Source organism: Papilio machaon, chromosome W (assembly GCF_912999745.1).
Source record: "Papilio machaon chromosome W, ilPapMach1.1, whole genome shotgun sequence".
NCBI classification, from domain to species: domain Eukaryota; kingdom Metazoa; phylum Arthropoda; class Insecta; order Lepidoptera; family Papilionidae; genus Papilio; species Papilio machaon.
Genome location: NC_060015.1, coordinates 1,968,051 through 1,986,546, shown reverse-complemented (window position 1 = coordinate 1,986,546; position 18,496 = coordinate 1,968,051). Strand labels below are relative to the sequence as shown.

The following is an 18,496-nucleotide window of genomic DNA, read 5'->3' as shown; positions in this document are numbered from 1 at the left end:
GGGGCAGACTTATAACCGGTAGCTTGAGATATTGCATGAGCTCTGTCATTTGGGGATGTACTTTTAAGGTAAATTTGTCAATCTTCACTTCACACGCTTGATCTTCTATAGTTATAACATGTGACCCTTGTACATAGCGTTGGAAAATATCGTTGTTGCATTGTTGTTGCAGTAGGGTATTCTGTTTCACAAATATGATCCAACGGTTCGGCTGAATATGATGCAACAGGATGTTGTCGATGACCACAGGTATAAATTCACAGGAACTGAGATTGGTTGCGTACTTCATGATGTCCGTGATGCAACGGTCTTCCAAAATTTGGCTAGTAGAGTCAACATAGCATATGAAGTTGGAGGGTGTTGTAGCTATACAGGGCTCGGCGAGTGGTTCGGAGTTGAGTCCATTCACTATCATGTAAGGATATTTGGGAAGGATGACGTATGTATCGTGATCACGGGAAATAGGAGTGGGGTACAATTTATAGTATGTATAGGTCTCTTTCTCTATAAGTGGAATTTCTAATAAAAATGTTAACTGATTTTCTTTACAATATGCTTTTATAGTTATAGTTTGTTCTATTTTAACAAGATTATCTAAACTTACTGAAAATGCAAATCTTGCCGATTTTTCAATATCCTTTAGTACAATTAGCAATTTCTCAGAATCGACAATTGATTGATGTATGCCCGAATACTGAAACGTCACTTAAATATGTAAGAGCGTCTTAAATTATAAGACCACGCTTAAACTCCAATATGGAATTTTCGTAAGTCAGTTAAAGACGCATCTCAACTTTGATGCCACTCAAGTCGTACCATGCTTAAAGGCCACTCAATATCACATTTCTTATACTGGATCGTCACTCAACGACATTTTGCTGTCAAAAGAACTGTCATGTCGACTTAAGTACGCCATCAATTTAAGAGTGGTCGCGAGCTATCTTAAAAGTGAAAATCTAAGGTGTTAACATGTCGGTTTCATCATTATCATCGCTTTCGGACAATGAGAGGCCTAGCGTGTGTCGGCGAAACTTAAAGAAAATTAATGCGTTTGAAAAATACACGGATGCAGAGTTTCGTTCAAGGTTTCGCTTATCGAAAGAAACTGTTTTATATTTGGACTCCATATTTGGAAAAAGTATCGAGCCTTTGACAAGACGGAACAGAGCGTTGAGTTCAAAAGACCAAATTCTAATTGCCTTGCGTTTTTATGCGACAGGCAGCTACCAACGAGTGATAGGGGATACATTCAATGTTGAACAAGCAACAGTTAATAGAATCGTGCATAGGATAACATCAAAGATAGCGGAGTTAAAAAGTATTTATATAAAAATGCCGACTGAACGAGAATATATCGGAATCGCAAATAGGTTTGTAGCGACATTTGTCTGCGCCCGCTTCGGCCTGCTCCGAACTTTTCTTCAATCGTTAATTGTATTATGTCTTACAGGTTTTACTCAATTGCTGGGTTTCCCAGAGTAGTGGGGGCAGTAGACTGCACTCATATAAAAATAAATTCACCAGGTATATATTCACCTATAACTACTAATTGTTACTAGATGAAAAAGTGTTTATTTTAAAAGGTGAGAAAAACTCATGTTTATGTTTACTTTTAGGAGGATCTAATTCAGAATTGTTCCGGAATAGAAAAGGATACTTTTCACTTAATGTGCAAGTAGTGTGCGACTCCAATTTAGTGATAAGAAACATTATTGCCAGATGGCCTGGTTCTGTGCATGATAGCACAATTTTTAATGATTCCCCTTTATGTGCTCAATTTGAGCGTGGAGATTTTGGCGCAATGGTACTTGTTGGAGATAGTGGCTACCCATGTCGACCCTACCTATTAACGCCACTATTAAATCCACGAACGCATGCTGAAGAAGCATACAATAATGCACAAATCAAAACGAGAAACCCAATTGAAAGGCTTTTTGGTATATTAAAAAGAAGGTTTCCATGTCTTCAAGTTGGCATGGGACTGAAGTTAAAAAATGTTCCACCTGTCATCGTAGCATGTGCAGTTTTACACAATATTGCACTTTCACAGAATGATGCAGTGTTAGAGGAGGACACAGATAACATTACAGAGGAGTCTGTAGATCAACCTATCAGCATCCAGTCCAATCAAAACTTTATTGTTAGGACAACATTAATTAACACACATTTCTCTTTTTGAACTTTCCTTTATTTTTACAAATCAAACTTTAATTTTCCATGGCTTTCATTAAAAGGATATGATAAAATCAGTGTTAAACCTTAAAATATTAGGTCCTTACATATGAAATTGGCGTTTTTCGTACTGGCCACTTTAATCACGAATTTCTCCTCTTTGGTAAGGAATTCCAAATTCAAACCATGATGGAAAAGCTAGCGGCTAAACAACCTAGGCTTGTCAATCGCTCCACGCCACTGCTGCTTCACGACAACGCTAGACCACACACTGCGCAACAGACGGCTACTAAATTAGAAGAGCTTCAATTGGAAAGTCTAAGACATCCTCCGTACTCCCCGGACCTTGCTCCAACAGATTACCATTTTTTTCGAAATTTGGATAACTTCTTGCAAGGGAAAAAATTCAACTCCGATGGGGCAGTCCAAATCGCCTTCAAAGATTTTATTGATTCCCGTCCGACTGGTTTTTTTAGTAAAGGGATCAATGAACTACCTATGAGATGGCAAAAGTGCATAGAAAATAATGGTTCATACTTTGATTAATTAAATATATTATATTAAAAAATATTCGACTTTTTGTTTCTCCCATACAAAACGCCAATTTCATATGTAAGGACCTAATATGTTAAAAGAATTGCAAAAAGTAGGAATCAATCTAAGAATGTTTATTTTTAAATGATTTTAGTTTATTTAATCTGAATGTAAGAATTTGCATCTCTAACTTATGTCTACTTATCATATTTCTGTATTCTAAATTAGCATTTCTTAGCTTCGCTTTAAAATATGCTTGCTTGACATCATTACCATGCCTTTTAAGAATTGTTTTTTTGATTTTTACTTTTCCTGAAAAAGTTTTAGCAATAAATATATTTAACAATATAATAACTATTTCTAAAACCTAAATAAAGTTTTAGTTAATCAAACTATGATTAGAGTCAATTATATTCACCGAGATTTGAGGTTTTGGTATTAGGTACATTTTGAGGTAAATCATTTGTAGTGAGGCAGTGGGTAAATTCATGGTTATCTGTAAAATGATTTTAATTAATATATTAAATTATTAGTAATTAAAGAATTGAATATTCCTATTTTTAAGAAAATGTAATAAAAATTACCAGATTTATTAGATGTAATTGTACAAGGCTTATTGCTTCGCTCCGAAAGTTTATTTTGAGAATCTAAAAAAATTAAGGAAATTAATAATAAATATAATAATAGAAGTAATGATTTCAAAAAATTGTAGAGTGATTTTATAACACAAGTCACCATTCACACAAACCAGTAAACATTCGATCACCATACATACTGCATATGCTCTGTACCAAACAACCGAGCCATAGTTTTAAAGAATAAAACCATAATATTATTTCCCAATTCTGCATTATTATTTGCATGTACGTACCACTCTGTTCACTTATATTATCTGTGTTTGTGTGAATGATAAGCAAATTATCTGCTGCTCTTATTTCAATTTCATTACTAGTTTTTGCTTCATCACCTAAAAACAAACATTTTGATATATATAGTTACTATTATTTTTGCCAATAACATTTACAACCACCATTTACAACAGTGCTATGTTGAAACAAAAACTACAAAAATTTTAAAAACTTTTCTATCATATTTTAATAGCTGAATAGATATACTAATGTAATGTAATAACTGTAATATCAACCATAGCCATTACACTACACTAACCAAAATATAATGCAGCATCATCATATACATTGGGCAGAGGCTGCACTTGTGTAGCTACCATAGCTAAAACTTGTGCATCTTGTTCTGTAAGTTTACTTTTATAAGCACCACCACCAGTAAGACTTATTTCTTTCTATGGAAAGATGAAAAGAATAGCTTATTATTATGGATTCTTTTACTTTATAATAAATTAAAATAAACATACTTTATCCATAGCTGCCTTCTTTTTAATTTCCTTAGTTTTTTCATAAAATTGAAGCCGCTAAAAATTAATGGGTATTAAATAAATAATAGTTATTGAATATTTATGTTCTAAACATTTAGCTTGAGAGCAATATAATCTTTTCCTACATTGATTTCAGCAAAATTCTTCTTCGACCGTTGCTTAATATTTTCATATAAGTGTCGGAGTTGTTGCCAAGTCCTGGTGCCACTCACAGCTACGGAGTTATACTGCTGGCACACAGAGTCCCAACTATTTCTTTTCTTTGAAATAATAGACGCATTCGTCTCCTTATTTTCTAGAACATCCTTATATCTACAAAAAAATATGTTCATACAGTAATGAATGGCATGATATTAAAATTTTAAAACAAATTTCAATGCTTACTTGTTTACGAGGTTTAAAAGAATCTCTTTTTCAAATGTCGTGTAATTACATCCCCTTTTTTTCTTTTCTTCCATAGTCAAAACTGCTTAAAAAGTGTCTTGATGATATTAAAATTTATTAAAATTTTAATTCAAACTTTCAAAATATGAATTAAACGTCGCGCCGTTAACTTGTCAAAACAAAACGCCAGATGCTTTCCATTCTACAAAAGTAAGGTCAATTTTTTTTATTTTTTTATTTAAAAATAATTTAAACAGAAAGGATATTTTTAACAACCTTCTTTGATTTTTGAGTATTTATAGTATATTTATTTTTATTTTCTTTACTATTTGGGAATGAATACGTCTTACAACTATAGGTTGTCCAAGCCATGCTGCGTGAAACGGATACGTAAAGTGAATTTTAAGAAAACGTAATCGAGAACAAGTATTTTTTATACACTCTTTGACCGAAAACAAAGGATGTTGCCATGACGTAAAAATAATACGTCTACTTACGGAATCACGCGCTTACATGTCTTGATTTGCGTTTGTGTATACCACTTAAATTTTGACGTCTGTTAAATTGTAAGCAATGCTTACGAAAGGAGATATTTAAGTAACGTTTCAGTATTCGGGCAGTAGTGTCTTAAGTTTGCTAAAGGCAATGGCTGTTTCTATTTCACCCAATCTGCTATAGAGGCTCTGAAAATTGTGTAAAATGAGTGAATACGTATGAACAATTATGTTAGTGTTAAAAGCTGTTCTTTCTTGTTCTTTAATATTTTCCAAGTTATTTTGGACGATATTAAGGTTATCATTTAACTGGTTTATATTATTATAAATATATACATACATATAGTCGAAGTTGGACAATTGGGTATTGCCGACTCCTGCGGATACTGCATTAAGTGAAAAAAAATAAAATAAAAAATGGAGGACTTCTCGAAAATACTTAAAGACATCCAAAAACGCTTAGATGAACAGAAAAACGAACTGCAAAACATGAAAAACAACATTATAAAATCTGTAAACGAGAACGTGAACGAAAAATTCTCGGCTCTAGATACTAAATACCAACAATTGGAAAAGAAGATAATAGAACAACAAAAACATCTGAACTATCAAGACAGATTTAATAGAAGGAAAAATATAATTTTGCATGGCGTTCATGAAGAAGAAGCGAATTACCATGACTTAGAGAACCTAGTAGTGGAAACATTGAATACTATTAATAAATACAAATTTGAAACTCAAGACTTAGAATATGTAACAAGAATTGGAAAGAAAAACGGAAATACGAGACCTGTTTTAGTTACATTTATAACAATGAGTAAAAAAATACATCTTCTTAAAATTAAAAAATTCTTCAAAGACACTATATACGACATAAAAGAAGATTTTCCGAAAGAAGTAAGAGAAAGAAGAAAACTACTTAAAGAACAACTAAAAGAAGAAATAGAAAAAGGAAATAAAGTAATATTAAAGTATGACCGCTTAGTTGTAATAGATCACAAAAAAATAGAAAATAAAAAACAGTCAAACAAACGGAATATATCAGTATCACCTGAACAAATATATACAAATACACAAGATAACTTAAGTGGACAAAAATTTAATAATAATCATAAAATTAAGAAATCAAAAACAGGTACTCTGGAGAAGGAAAAAGAAAATGCAAAACCTACAACAAGTTCATCGAGCACACTACTACCCTATTTGAAAAAACCCTAGCAATCAAACACGTCCCTAGCTCACTCAGCTCCCCCACAACGGCTTGTCACCGCGGGGGCAGTAGACTATAACCCTCCAAAAGCTGTACTAAAACAAAAACAACAAGCACAAAAATTCTACATAGCCACTTTCAATGCTAGATCTTTATCAAATGAGATGAGAATAATAGAACTTGAAAATGCACTAACAGATATAAAATGGGACATATTAGGAGTTGCAGAAGTGCGACGCAAAGGATATGCAATTGAAGATAGGCAATATTACAATCTATACTATTTTGGACAGACAAAAGGTGCGAAAGGCATTGGATTCCTAGTACGGAAACAAAGTCAAGTAAAAGTCCAAGACTTTGTTGGAGTGTCAGAAAGAATAGCCCTTCTTCACGTTATGATCGGAAGCAAATTGTATACGATCATCCAGCTATATGCACCTACTGAAAGTGCTGAAGAAGAAGAATTAGAAGAATTCTACGATAAGTTGAAAATCCATATGGAAAAATGCTCTAAAAACATTATAGTAATGGGGGATATGAACGCAAAGATCGGGAAACCGCTAGAAGACGAAAATTTAGTAATGGGAGATTTTGGCTATGGCAAAAGAAACAAAAGGGGAGAAAGATTTATAAAGTTTTGCTGTGAGTATAAATTAAAAATAATAAATACAATGTTCAAGAAACCTCTACAATTAAGATGGACATGGAGATCACCAGATAACGTAACCAAGAATGAAATAGACTATATAACATCAAACATCCCGCTGGAAAATATAAAAAACATTAATGTCCTTAACAACTTTCAACATCCTAGTGATCACCGTTTAATTAGATTGACAATTACTATCACAAATGAAAAACATAGCCGAGCACTTTATAGAAAAAACCCGAGAAGCCATATAAACCAGGAAGAGTTAAGAGATCAACTCTCAGCACAAAGCCATGAACATTCTATTCAACTTCGGTACGATAATTTACAATCAGCTATTCTTAATAGTACTGAAAGATCAAAAAGTTCAACTAAGACGGAAAGGAAAAATATTATAATAACGAATGAAGTCAAGGAACTTATTAAACAAAGACAACAACTTAAAAACAAAGAAAATAAATCAAGAGAAGAAAAGAATAAGCTAAGCAAACTATACAGAGATATAAATCATAAGATCAGAAAAAATTATCAAACACATAGACTAGAAACATTAGAGAAATACATACAAAGTTCCAGTGCAGTTAAGAGAGCATATAAAAAACTAAATGTTACAAAACAACAAATGACTCAACTTCAAAATACATGCGGCCATAAAGTTACAAACAGACTAGAATTAACAAAAATAGCAACACAATTTTACGAAACATTATACGCAAAATCTACCACAGATAAAACACAGCACAATTCTTTACTAACCCGCAACGAAGATACAGTACCACCTTTCAACGAAAATGAAATCGAATTTTCAATAAACAAATTAAAATTACAAAAAAGTCCAGGGCCTGACGGTATCACAAACGAAATGATCAAGTTAGGAAAGGTCGAACTCATAAAGCCGTTGACAAATTTATTCAACAAAATTATTGAAGATAACCTCATACCCATCCAATGGTCTTGCTCTGAGATAAAACTTATCTACAAAAAAGGCGATCCCACGTTAATATCTAATTATAGACCAATTAGTCTTATGTCAGGTCTGTACAAACTTTTTTCCTCCACTTTACTACGAAGAATTGCGAAAACTATCGACGAGAATCAAGCCATCGAGCAAGCAGGTTTTATGAAAGGCCGATCTACAATTGACCATATCCATACGGTTAAAATGATTATTGAAAAATATGTGGAATACGATATGCCACTTTATTTGGCGTTTATTTTGATCGAGGCCAAACCTGGCCTCTATCAAAATCCTCTCTGTATAAACTAAAAATATGCCAACGCGCCATTGAAAGAAGCTATGCAGGTTATAAATTGAAAGACAGAATAAGTAACACTCAAATAAGAAGACAAACGAAAGCTGCGGATGGAGTAAGACACGCATTAAAAATGAAATGGAAATGGGCGGGACATGTACAGAGAACGAAGGACGACAGATGGACGAAAATAGTCACAAACTGGTACCCAATACACAAAAAGCGAAGAAGAGGTAGGCCAAGAAAGAGATGGGACGATGACATAACAAACTTAGTAGGAAAAACATGGAGTAGACTAGCTAGAGACAGAATAGGATGGCAAAACATGGAGGAGGCTTTTACCGCTATTGGCGGTCCTTACAACTGATTATAAATAATGTTTAGTAGTTTATTACATACTTTGTAGTTGTAGACTAAATAAGTAATAATTATTGTTACAAGTAGTATATATGCATAATTTGTAAGGAATCAATAAAGCTTTTTATTTTTATTTTTATTTTTTTATATTATTATAAACAGATACAGACCAGTTGTTAAGATTTTCAATAAAATCAGTGACCAACGTTATTTTGTAGTTAAGAGCGTTTTGTTTAGTTTTAATTTCTCCAATAATCCGATCGTAGCGCCTAGCATCTTCGTGATCTAAATTGCCAGTAATCGTTTTAATGATACTGCCTAATGGGTTAATAAGACCCCTCTTAACTCTAAAACTAGGAACTAACTGCTTATATTTATTTAACGTTACATTCTTAATATACTCTACTTGTATCCTAAAGTTTCTAAATACTACATTTATGTAAGTCTGATTGAAATTTGCTTCTATAAGCGTGTTTAGTTCTTTTAGTTTGTTGATGTTTAATGTTAAATCGTCTTGAATGTTATTAAGGTCCAATATTCTTATGAGTGTCCATTTTTCTCTGCTTATTACCGCCTTTCCTTCCTTGACGGGAAATATTCCCGGCACGTTCTTAAGTGACTGCATTTGAAGGCCCTGCAGTAGACTCGCCGCCTTCAGCACGAGCAGGACGATCAGGATGCGCCTGTGGAGGACGTTTAACATCCTTTAATGGAGCTCGTATGTCGCGATTGTTCTTGTTAAGCGTTACCACATTTCTTTCCACTTCCCCTGTAACTATCGCCTTGTCAAACCTAGGCTTATCCTTACTACGTCTAACATTAGTCCCCTTAAAGAAAACTACGTCATCTATGTCGATTTTGAAATCTGTTTCACCTCCCCTTTTCGCTATTGCTTTTTCTTTAGTTTGTATCATTTTATCTGTAAGATGTTTGTATATAAATTTCGTTCGTTTAAGATGATCACGCATTAAAACTTGCATATATTCTTTATCGATGTTTGTTTCAAAGGTGTTTTTGGATTCGGTATGGCCAAATACTACCTCAAAAGGCGTGAATCCTGTTACTGAGTGTATGGAGTGGTTATAAGCCATTACGGCATAGGTCATAACGGATGCTGCGTCTGTTAATTTTTGTTCGTACTTCGCTAATCGGTATATTTCGATCAATGTGGAGTGAAATCGTTCGACTAATCCCATGGAGTTAGGATTATTCGGTGTTCCTAAATGTAGTTGGATTTTATAAAAATCCAATAGTTCCTGTATTAGGTGATTGTTGAATTCCGATCCGGAATCTGAACTGATTTTGCGAGGAGTCCCATAATATGAGAAATATTTGATAAGGGCCCTAACAACCTCAGGTGCTGACTGATTCGAAATCTCAATCGCCTGTCCTAGCTTACTAAATGCATCTATGATAGTTAAGAAACATCTGCCTTCAATTTTAAAAAGGTCTATGAATATTTCTTCGAATGGTTTATTTTGAGTTTGTGTTAGTTGCATCGCGGGTTTTAAAGGTTTACGATCATATTTCATTTTTTGACATGCTTCGCACGCATTAATAACCGCGGCTACTGTTATGTCCATGTTATGCCAGAAATATGTTCGCTTAAGGTGTGTTACCGTCTCTTTAATGCCGCGATGACAATTTTTACCCATATGATACTTTTGGATAATTTGTCTTTGTTCATCTTCGTTTTCAATGTACACTACTCTTTCCGTACATTCGAGGATGTTAACAGATCCCTTTTTAAACAGTTTGATGACTACGGCTGTGAATTCTACTCTATGTTGTACGTCTTCGAAGTAAATGAAATATTTTATTTTGTTCCGGATGTATCGTTTGAGAAAATCTGTTATTAGGTCAGGTCTTCCTTTGGGTAAGTGAATTTCTAAGATTTTTTGTTTCTTGTTTGAAATGTCCTTGACTGAAATGTCATTTCTAAGCCATGTGTATACTAAAATCTGATTAGGTTTCGTGTCGATAGCCTCTTTTAGTATCGGTATGCCTATAGAGTCAACGTCACGTGCGGAGTGTACAGTTTCGGAAGGTATGCTTTCCGTTTCCGGAGCACTAAGAGTATCGCTAGATGGTGTCGCGATCGAAAACGGGGAACGAGCTCTATTTTCTAAGATAGAGCTTGCAGAAGAAATCGTTATAGCTTTTTCCGAATCGGACGAAAGAGCTACAGGACTAATTGGTGTCTTCCTCCGCCCTCTCTTTTTGTCAGGTTTAGGTGCTTTCTTAGTGTCACGACGTTTTTGCATTTCCGTTTCGTCGACATTCACAGCGACAGATGAGTTTTCTTCACCGTTGCCTAACGCATTGATTTTAACCCTAGATAAGGCATCAGCATTAGTGTTTTGACGGCCGTTTTTATAAATGACTTCATAGTCATATTCCGCCAATCGGAGGCGCCAGCGAGTTATTTTGCTGTTAGATTCTTCGAATGAATTCAACCACGCCAGTGGCCGATGGTCCGTGTATATCGTGAATTTCTTCCCGTAAAGATACGGGCGGAAATATTTCACTGCCCATACTATAGCCAGTGCTTCCTTTTCTATAACGCTGTAACGCGTTTCAGCGTCGTTCAGCGTCCTAGATGCAAATGCTATTGGTCGATCGCTACCGACAGCTCCCTGCGATAGGACGGCGCCGATAGCGTAATCTGAAGCATCGGTGGTTAGAATAAACGGTTTTTCGAAATCGGGAAACTGTAGTAAGGGCGCATTTGTGAGCAGCTGCTTACATTTTTCAAACGCCTCTACAAACTCTTCTGTGATTGTTACCTTGCTGTTCTTTTTAAGGCAAACTGTCATTGGTCTTGTTAATTTTGCGAAATCTTTCACAAATTTCCTGTAATATCCAATCAGCCCCAGGAAACTCTTGATTTCTGTTTGAGTTTTAGGGAGTGGATACTTAAGGATAGCGTCAATTTTATCAGTATTCGGCTTCAACCCATCCTTTGTAATTGTATGTCCTAGATATAGAACCTCTTTACGGAGGAACTCCGACTTGTCAATTTGAACTTTGAGATTCGTTTCGCGTAACCTATCGAATATTTTTCGTAGTTTTCCCACGTGTTCTTGGAGGCTTGTAGAAAACACAATTATGTCGTCCAAATAAACAAGGCAATGAATTCCTTGAAGTCCGCGCAGAATACTGTCCATTGCCCGCTGGAACGTGGCCGGAGCTGTCTTAAGTCCGAACGGCATTCTTAAGAACTCGAAGTGTTCAGCCTGAGAACTGAACGCAGTTTTCTGGCGGTCCTTTTCATCGATCTCTATCTGATGGTACCCGCTTGCCAAATCTAATGTCGTAAAATAATTAGATTTACCCAATTTGTCAAACAAGTCGGTTATGTTTGGCAACGGATACTTGTCGTCAGTAGTTATCTCGTTCAGCCTTCTATAATCGACGACCATCCTGAATTTCTTCTCGCCCGAGGCGTCGATCTTTTTCGGTACGAGATGCACGGGAGCATTCCATGGTGATACGGATTCCTGAATGATGTTATCTGCGAGTAATTTTTCAACTTGTCTATTTATTTCGTCGTTTACAGGAGGGGGTTGACGATATGGTCGTACGTAAATGGGGTCGTCATTGGTAGTGCGAATTTTGTGTTTGACCTTATTGGTAAAAGTCAAGGGCAATTTGTCACAGTAAAAGATATCCCTATATTCGAAACACAATTCACTAATGGCGCGCCTCTCTTCGTCATTCATGTGATCGAGACGTATCCTTTCTAAGTTCGCGATTAGGTGTTCGTCTTTGTCCAAGTCATTTTCGGTAATAACGTCTTTGTCTAAGTCATTAGTCAAATTAACGTCACACTGTACAGGTTCATACGGAGTTACTTGTGTAATATTATTTATTTTAAGAGTGATCGGTGTCTCCAAGATATTCTGAATAACCGTGTACGCCTGTCCATTGACACAGTTGACAAGAGCAGCTGGCATTCGGATTCCGTCTGAAAACTCTCTATAATCTATAATGCCAGTGCCACTGTATAAATCTACGGGCAATTGCACGCGTGTTTCAGATCGCGGTTCGAGTCTAATGTTAATTAGTGGGTTATATATAAATGGAATTTCCGTGTCGCGTGTTCTAAGAACTTGATGTTTCATATCTATATTTGCATCGAGTTGCGCTAGTAAGTCTGAACCAATTAGGCCGTCATAGTCCTTGTCCACGCTATACACGTAAAATGTGTGAGCATCCGCACTTTGAAATGTCGGTGGCAGAGGTATATGTATGGCCTCGTCGTGAAGACTTTTACCATGAGTACTGATAACTTCGAATGGCATTGCGATTTTATTTTGTTCGTAGAATTCTTTGGCTTTATGTGGACTGATGAACGAACGCGAACTACCAGTATCTATCATGAATCTCGCTTTTAACTCGGGTAAATAGATGTACGGCAATTTTGCAAAATTAGCGCAATTTAAATTTATTATTTCATGGCTGTGTCCGAGGCTAGTATTTGAAAATTTGACTCGTCCATTAGGGGTTGATCGTGATGAAATTCAGTCACATTCATCGCGTTGACCTGAGTGGGGTCATTGTCATAGTTATCGTAGTCACAGTAGGTGTTATAAGCATCATAGTCACAACAGTAAGGGTCAGCTTCCGTATATACTTCGATCTCATTATTGAATGTTTTATTTGGTCGGGACGCTGGTAAAGCTGTGCGCATAGTTACATCGGAATCAAACGGTTTCGGTGGCGGCTGTACGCCGAATTTGAACTGATTTTGATATGATTGGTTAAAGGCCGGTCTTTGTTGCGGTGCCTGACTGAAATTCGGTCGGTAACCTTGGGGTGCCTGACTGAAATTCGGTCGGTAACCTTGGGGTGCCTGATTGAAATTCGGCCGGTAACCCTGAGGTCCTTGATTAGGTATACCGAAACGGAAGTTTTGGGTAGGCGGTCTAAATCCGCCTAGGGTCTGACCTTGAGGTGGATTCCCAAATTTAAATTGTTGTACTGAATTCAACCCTTGTGGATGACTGGGCATTCTAAATTGATTCGGGCTGCCGAATCTGAATCCTCCATTATTGTTTGATGGTAAAAATGGTTTGAGACCGAACTTTTCTACGTACGGATTTTGTGAAGATGTTAACTGTGGTTTGCTTACATTCGATCTAAACATTTTATTCCTAGCATTGTACTGGAACTGGAAGTTAACCTCCTCCAATACCGTAGACAGCGCATTTTCAAGTGTTGAACTGCCCTTGAGTCTGACAATACGTATGAGGTCCTCGGGCAAATTATAGAGAAAAACGTTCAGCGCTAAATTGTCGTAGATCGTAATTTTACTTTTCTTAACATGCAGGTCTGAGATGGTATTGACTTTCGCAATTAAAGTACTTTTAACCTGTTGAATTCGGTTACAAAAATCGAGATACGATTCGTTATTGTTAATTTTTAATGTCTCGAGTTCAATTGCAATGCACTCTTCTGACCGTGGATCGCCAAAATATTGTATTAATACAGTTTTTAACTCGGTCCATGACTCTATGTCCTGTCGCTCGCTCAGTAATTGAGCGGCTTTACCTACTAATTTACTCGACAATACATGAAACATATATAAATTTTGTGCCTGGCTGGATTCCGATTTATAACAATTTAATACGTATTCGCACTTTTTAATGTACAAATTTAAGAGCTTCTCGTCCCCATCAAATTTTGGTATGACCTTAGACATCTCCATGGGAACGGCCACAATTCCCTTGCTTTCCCTGCTTTCAGTCATTTTACTTTATTTTCAAGGTTACACAATTCAATCAACAATCAACTAATTACACAATTCAAATTAAAAATTTAAATTACTAACTTTATTCTAATGTCTCTATAATACTTATTTAATAACGTACTTTACTAATGTCGTCGTATAAACGCCAATTTTTGTGCGTTTATATCGAAAATCAGTTAACAATTAGGTGAGGTTCGACCTAAAGTTATAATTATATTATACAAAAAGAATGGAAAAGATGTGGAAAAAGGAGATAGTGATGTAGACTACTCACGAGTTACACATCCTCCGTTGAGTCTGCTTGCTGCGATGTCCGAATCTGTTCGCCGTTGGTTAGAGTTATTTCTTTGGTTCGTTGGATACCCGTTTGCTACCAGCACTCACGACAAGGCCAATTTTGGGGCCTCGAGATATACGCAAAGCACGGCAGCAGGATGACGAGTATCCTACCGGCTGCGCCACTCAAATGTTAACGAACAGATGGAGCTTTTTTAAAAAGACAACTAAAGTTTGAGATGTCATTTATTCGACTGCTCGCTTAAGACTAACTTAATACTAACTTATCTCTACCATGCACTATGCTAGGGACCACCCAGATTATGCCTGCAAGGCACATCGGATGTTTATAAATGTCTTATCTCTCCTGGAATAAGTATTGTGCGCGTAGGCATTTGTTGGGTGGTCCGGGAGTTGCGTCGCATGACTATTTAGTACATAAAGACACCTGTCGACCGATGAGTTTTGAAATCCCTCCCGTTTTAATGATTGTTCGAACGTCTCGAACCAACACCTGGCCGCCTGTTTAAGGCCGTATAAAGCTTTATTTAATTTACACACAAAATTACTATTATTGCATGGCACACCTTCAGGAATTTTCATATATATTTCCTCTTGTAACTGGCCATTTAAAAATGCAGTTTTAACATTCATATGATGTACTAATAAATTATGTTGAATGGCAAAACTCATTAAAATTCTAAAAGTAGCAATTCTGGCCACAGGTGCAAATGTTTCGTCATAATCAGTTAGGTATTGTTGACTAAAACCTCTAGCTACTAATCGCGCCTTATAACGAGATGGCTTTCCAAACTCATCGTTTTTGACAGTAAAAATCCATTTACAGTCTACAATGTTTTTACCTTGAGGGCGTGGTACAAGAGTCCATGTCTTGTTTATGGCATGAGACTTCAACTCATCATTAATCGCACCTTCCCATTGAGATCGATCATTACGTGTTCTGATCTCTACAAATGAACTAGGTACTTCACACACAACAGATTGTGCACACATTAAATAATCATCATCATCATCATGCCGATAAGAAATAGGGGGACGATCTTTGAGCCTATCACTCCTCCGCAACTCACTGTTTACTGTGTTTTGATTCGGATCACTAACAGACACACTATCAGACTTATCCTTAATTGATATTGTATCATGGTTCGTTTTTCTAATTTTACTAGGACAAATATGGTCATCAGATTTCAATACATCCGATTTTGACCCATCAGAGTTTCGAGACTTATTTGACACTGATTTTGAAAAAGTAACATCAGTTTTGTCATGAGAATTTTCAACATTCTCTTCAGGCTTCCAAAGAGGCCTGGATATCAAAAAATTTGTCTCGTCCACAACAACATCTCTGACTACAACACACTTGTTACTAGCCGGGTCCCAAACTTTATACCCATTTGGTTCATATCCTAACATAATGCCCTTCCATGATTTTTCTTCAAATTTAGACTTGCACGTTTTATTGTGTACATAAACTGTAGAGCCAAATACCTTCAAATATTTAATCTGTGGTTTTTTATTATGCCACAACTCATATGGTGTTTGGGGAGACTTTAAACTTTTAGTTGGCGTTAGATTTATCAAATATACAGCTGTCAGCACAGCATAACCCCAAAATACTTTATCTAACTGAGCACCATTTATTAAAGAACGGGCTTTTTCAGTGATGGTCCTAACCATCCGCTCAGAAACTCCGTTTTGTTGTGAAGTTCTAGGAACTGTTAAATGATAAGTTATTCCTTTCTCAACACAATAGTTTTTCATTTCCGTAGATAAATATTCTCTACCGTTGTCCGAATATAAATTAACTACTTTAGTGTTAAATTTAGCCTCACTTTTTGCAACAAAATCTTTAAAAGCAGAAAACACGTCAGATTTATAAGTTAATAAGTATGTTACACAGTAATGCGTATACTCGTCAACAAAAAAGCACAAAGTAATTTTTGTTGTCAACAGTGGTTGGAGTGATAGGTCCACAGACATCGGAATGAATATTATATAAGGGTCGCTTAATGTAACTTTTATCTTTTGCCTGGTTAAATGGCAATCGACTCTGCTTTCCGTTTATACAGGCCTCGCATAACTGATCATCAGGTGCAACTGAACTAATCTGTTTAATATCTTCAACCAAATTGTTAATTTTGATTTCTAAAAACTTATTTTTACTCATATGACCTAATCGTTGATGCCATAGTTTATAATTATTTTTATCGAAACCGCACAAATGGAAAGCAGGGCTATTTATAGAAGTTAAAAATTCAATTATAAATAAATTATTCACGGGCCTACCTTGCATAATGGTTTTACCGTTCTTTCGTATGTCAGCACCATGTTGCCCGAAGACCACGGTGTAGCCAGCTTGCTGCATCCTGGACACCGAGAGCAGGTTGTGAGGTACCTCGGGGCAGAACAGCACGTTGTCCAGAGTCCCTCGAACGCCCAAGTTAGTGGTGACCTGGATCGTTCCCTTTTTCGTGGCTGAAATATATTCACCATGTTTAGCGACTGAAATTTTAATAGGTGTTGGTAAGCTACTTTGAGAAATAAATAAATCTTCCCTGTTAATTATGTGGTCGGATGCGCCGGAGTCCAAAAGAAATGTTATTTTGTTAACTGTATACCGCTCTTGATTGTTATGCTCTCCAGTCATGAAGGCGAAACCAGAGAATTCGTCAGAAACGCCATTGTTTGGTTGATTTATTTCTACCGCCTGAACCGTTCTATTTCTCTCTGTTGACTTCCTGTGTTGTTGGTTTTGGTTCATTTTCTTGAAGTAGTAACAATCTTGTTTTTTATGTCCTTTTCTACCACAGTGAAAACACTTTACACTTGTATTCTTCTTCGTTTTGTTACTTCGCCAGTTGTTATTGTTTTGGAAATTATTCTCATATTGTGCATTATAATATTAGGTCCTTACATATGAAATTGGCGTTTTTCGTACTGGCCACTTTAATCACGAATTTCTCCTCTTTGGTAAGGAATTCCAAATTCAAATTTGTACAGCTATAGACTCATGTATTTGTGGTTCGATGACCGTCATTCATTTGTTTTTTTTCTTCTGTTTTTTTCTGTTTGCGTCACTCATTTTACAAAATGGAAAACTTAAAATATCGCATTATTTACGAGTACGAGTTCCGCCGTGGCACTAGTGCTTTTTTTTTTTTTTTTTTTAACGTCAGGAAATGCATTTACGCACCCCTACGCCGGGCTGTGCAATGGCGTAGGGAGTGTGGGACTCGCCGGCCGCAGAAGGCGACCGGAATACCCACTAAAACCTGACTGCCCTCCGACGCATTATGGCGGGGCCACGGGAACGCGTGAGCTTACTTCCGTGACCCCGCCTGCGTTGTCGCCCACGGGGGGGGGGCTCCTCTCACATATTTGTGGGGTGAAGGGCGGCGGCGAATTGCCGCCTCCTTCGCCCCACTCTACGGCGTCGGAGCGGGGGCGCCAGAGGGTCTCTCTCGCGCTCCCGCTCCTGTGCCTCCTTCTGCGAAATCACTTCTTCGCAGAAGGAGGCAACGGCGTCCCAGGACCTCTCACTTCCTAACATGGCGCGTATAACGCCAGGAAGTGAGAGGTCCCCACCTATCGTCGCCACCAGGGTGCGGCGCTCTTCTGTCCAGGCGCAGCACACTTCCAGTGTGTGCTGCGCCGTATCCTCGTCGTCGCCGCACCCATGGCACGACGCCGTCTCCTCCCTTCCGATCCGACGCAGATACTGTCCGAAACAACCGTGTCCGGACAGCACCTGCGTGAGTCGGAAGGTGAGGGACCCGTGGCCCCTTCCGCACCACTCCGGGAGCTGTGGGCGGATGGCCTCTACTGTGCGGACGCCATATTCGACGTCCGCTAGGCCTTCCACCCAGAGCTCCATGGTCCTCCGCTTTCTCCTCTCCCGGGCGTGGGCGAGCTCCTCCGGGGCGAGAGATTCTCCCCGGGTTCTTCGCTCAACCCGCGCCCGGTATGCCTCAGCCAGCACTCCCGCTTCTATCTCCCATGGG

General features: G+C 37.2%; 2 protein-coding genes and 2 long non-coding RNA genes across 4 annotated transcripts; 1 reads left to right on the top strand and 3 right to left on the bottom strand.

The window, feature by feature from the left end:
- Window positions 1-1,332: 1,332 nt before the first annotated feature.
- LOC106712079 (putative nuclease HARBI1) lies at window positions 1,333-2,322 on the top strand. The gene is made up of 3 exons (XM_014504524.2): window positions 1,333-1,370; window positions 1,451-1,524; window positions 1,617-2,322. The coding sequence occupies exons 1-3, from the start codon at window positions 1,333-1,335 to the stop codon at window positions 2,177-2,179; spliced, it is 675 nt and encodes a 224-aa protein (XP_014360010.2). The 3' UTR covers window positions 2,180-2,322.
- Window positions 2,323-2,944: 622 nt separating this feature from the next.
- On the bottom strand, window positions 2,945-3,990 carry LOC123723262. Its single transcript, XR_006756701.1, has 4 exons — window positions 3,874-3,990; window positions 3,291-3,673; window positions 3,125-3,202; window positions 2,945-3,018 (listed from the first exon to the last, which is right to left on the bottom strand). It is a non-coding gene; the product is annotated as an uncharacterized LOC123723262 (long non-coding RNA).
- Window positions 3,991-4,104: 114 nt separating this feature from the next.
- Window positions 4,105-4,747, bottom strand: LOC123723263. Its single transcript, XR_006756702.1, has 3 exons — window positions 4,484-4,747; window positions 4,225-4,411; window positions 4,105-4,135 (listed from the first exon to the last, which is right to left on the bottom strand). It is a non-coding gene; the product is annotated as an uncharacterized LOC123723263 (long non-coding RNA).
- Window positions 4,748-12,282: 7,535 nt separating this feature from the next.
- On the bottom strand, window positions 12,283-14,198 carry LOC123723369. Its single transcript, XM_045685947.1, has one exon. It carries the CDS (start codon window positions 14,196-14,198, stop codon window positions 12,897-12,899), a length of 1,302 nt encoding a protein of 433 aa, XP_045541903.1. The 3' UTR covers window positions 12,283-12,896.
- Window positions 14,199-18,496: the final 4,298 nt, after the last annotated feature.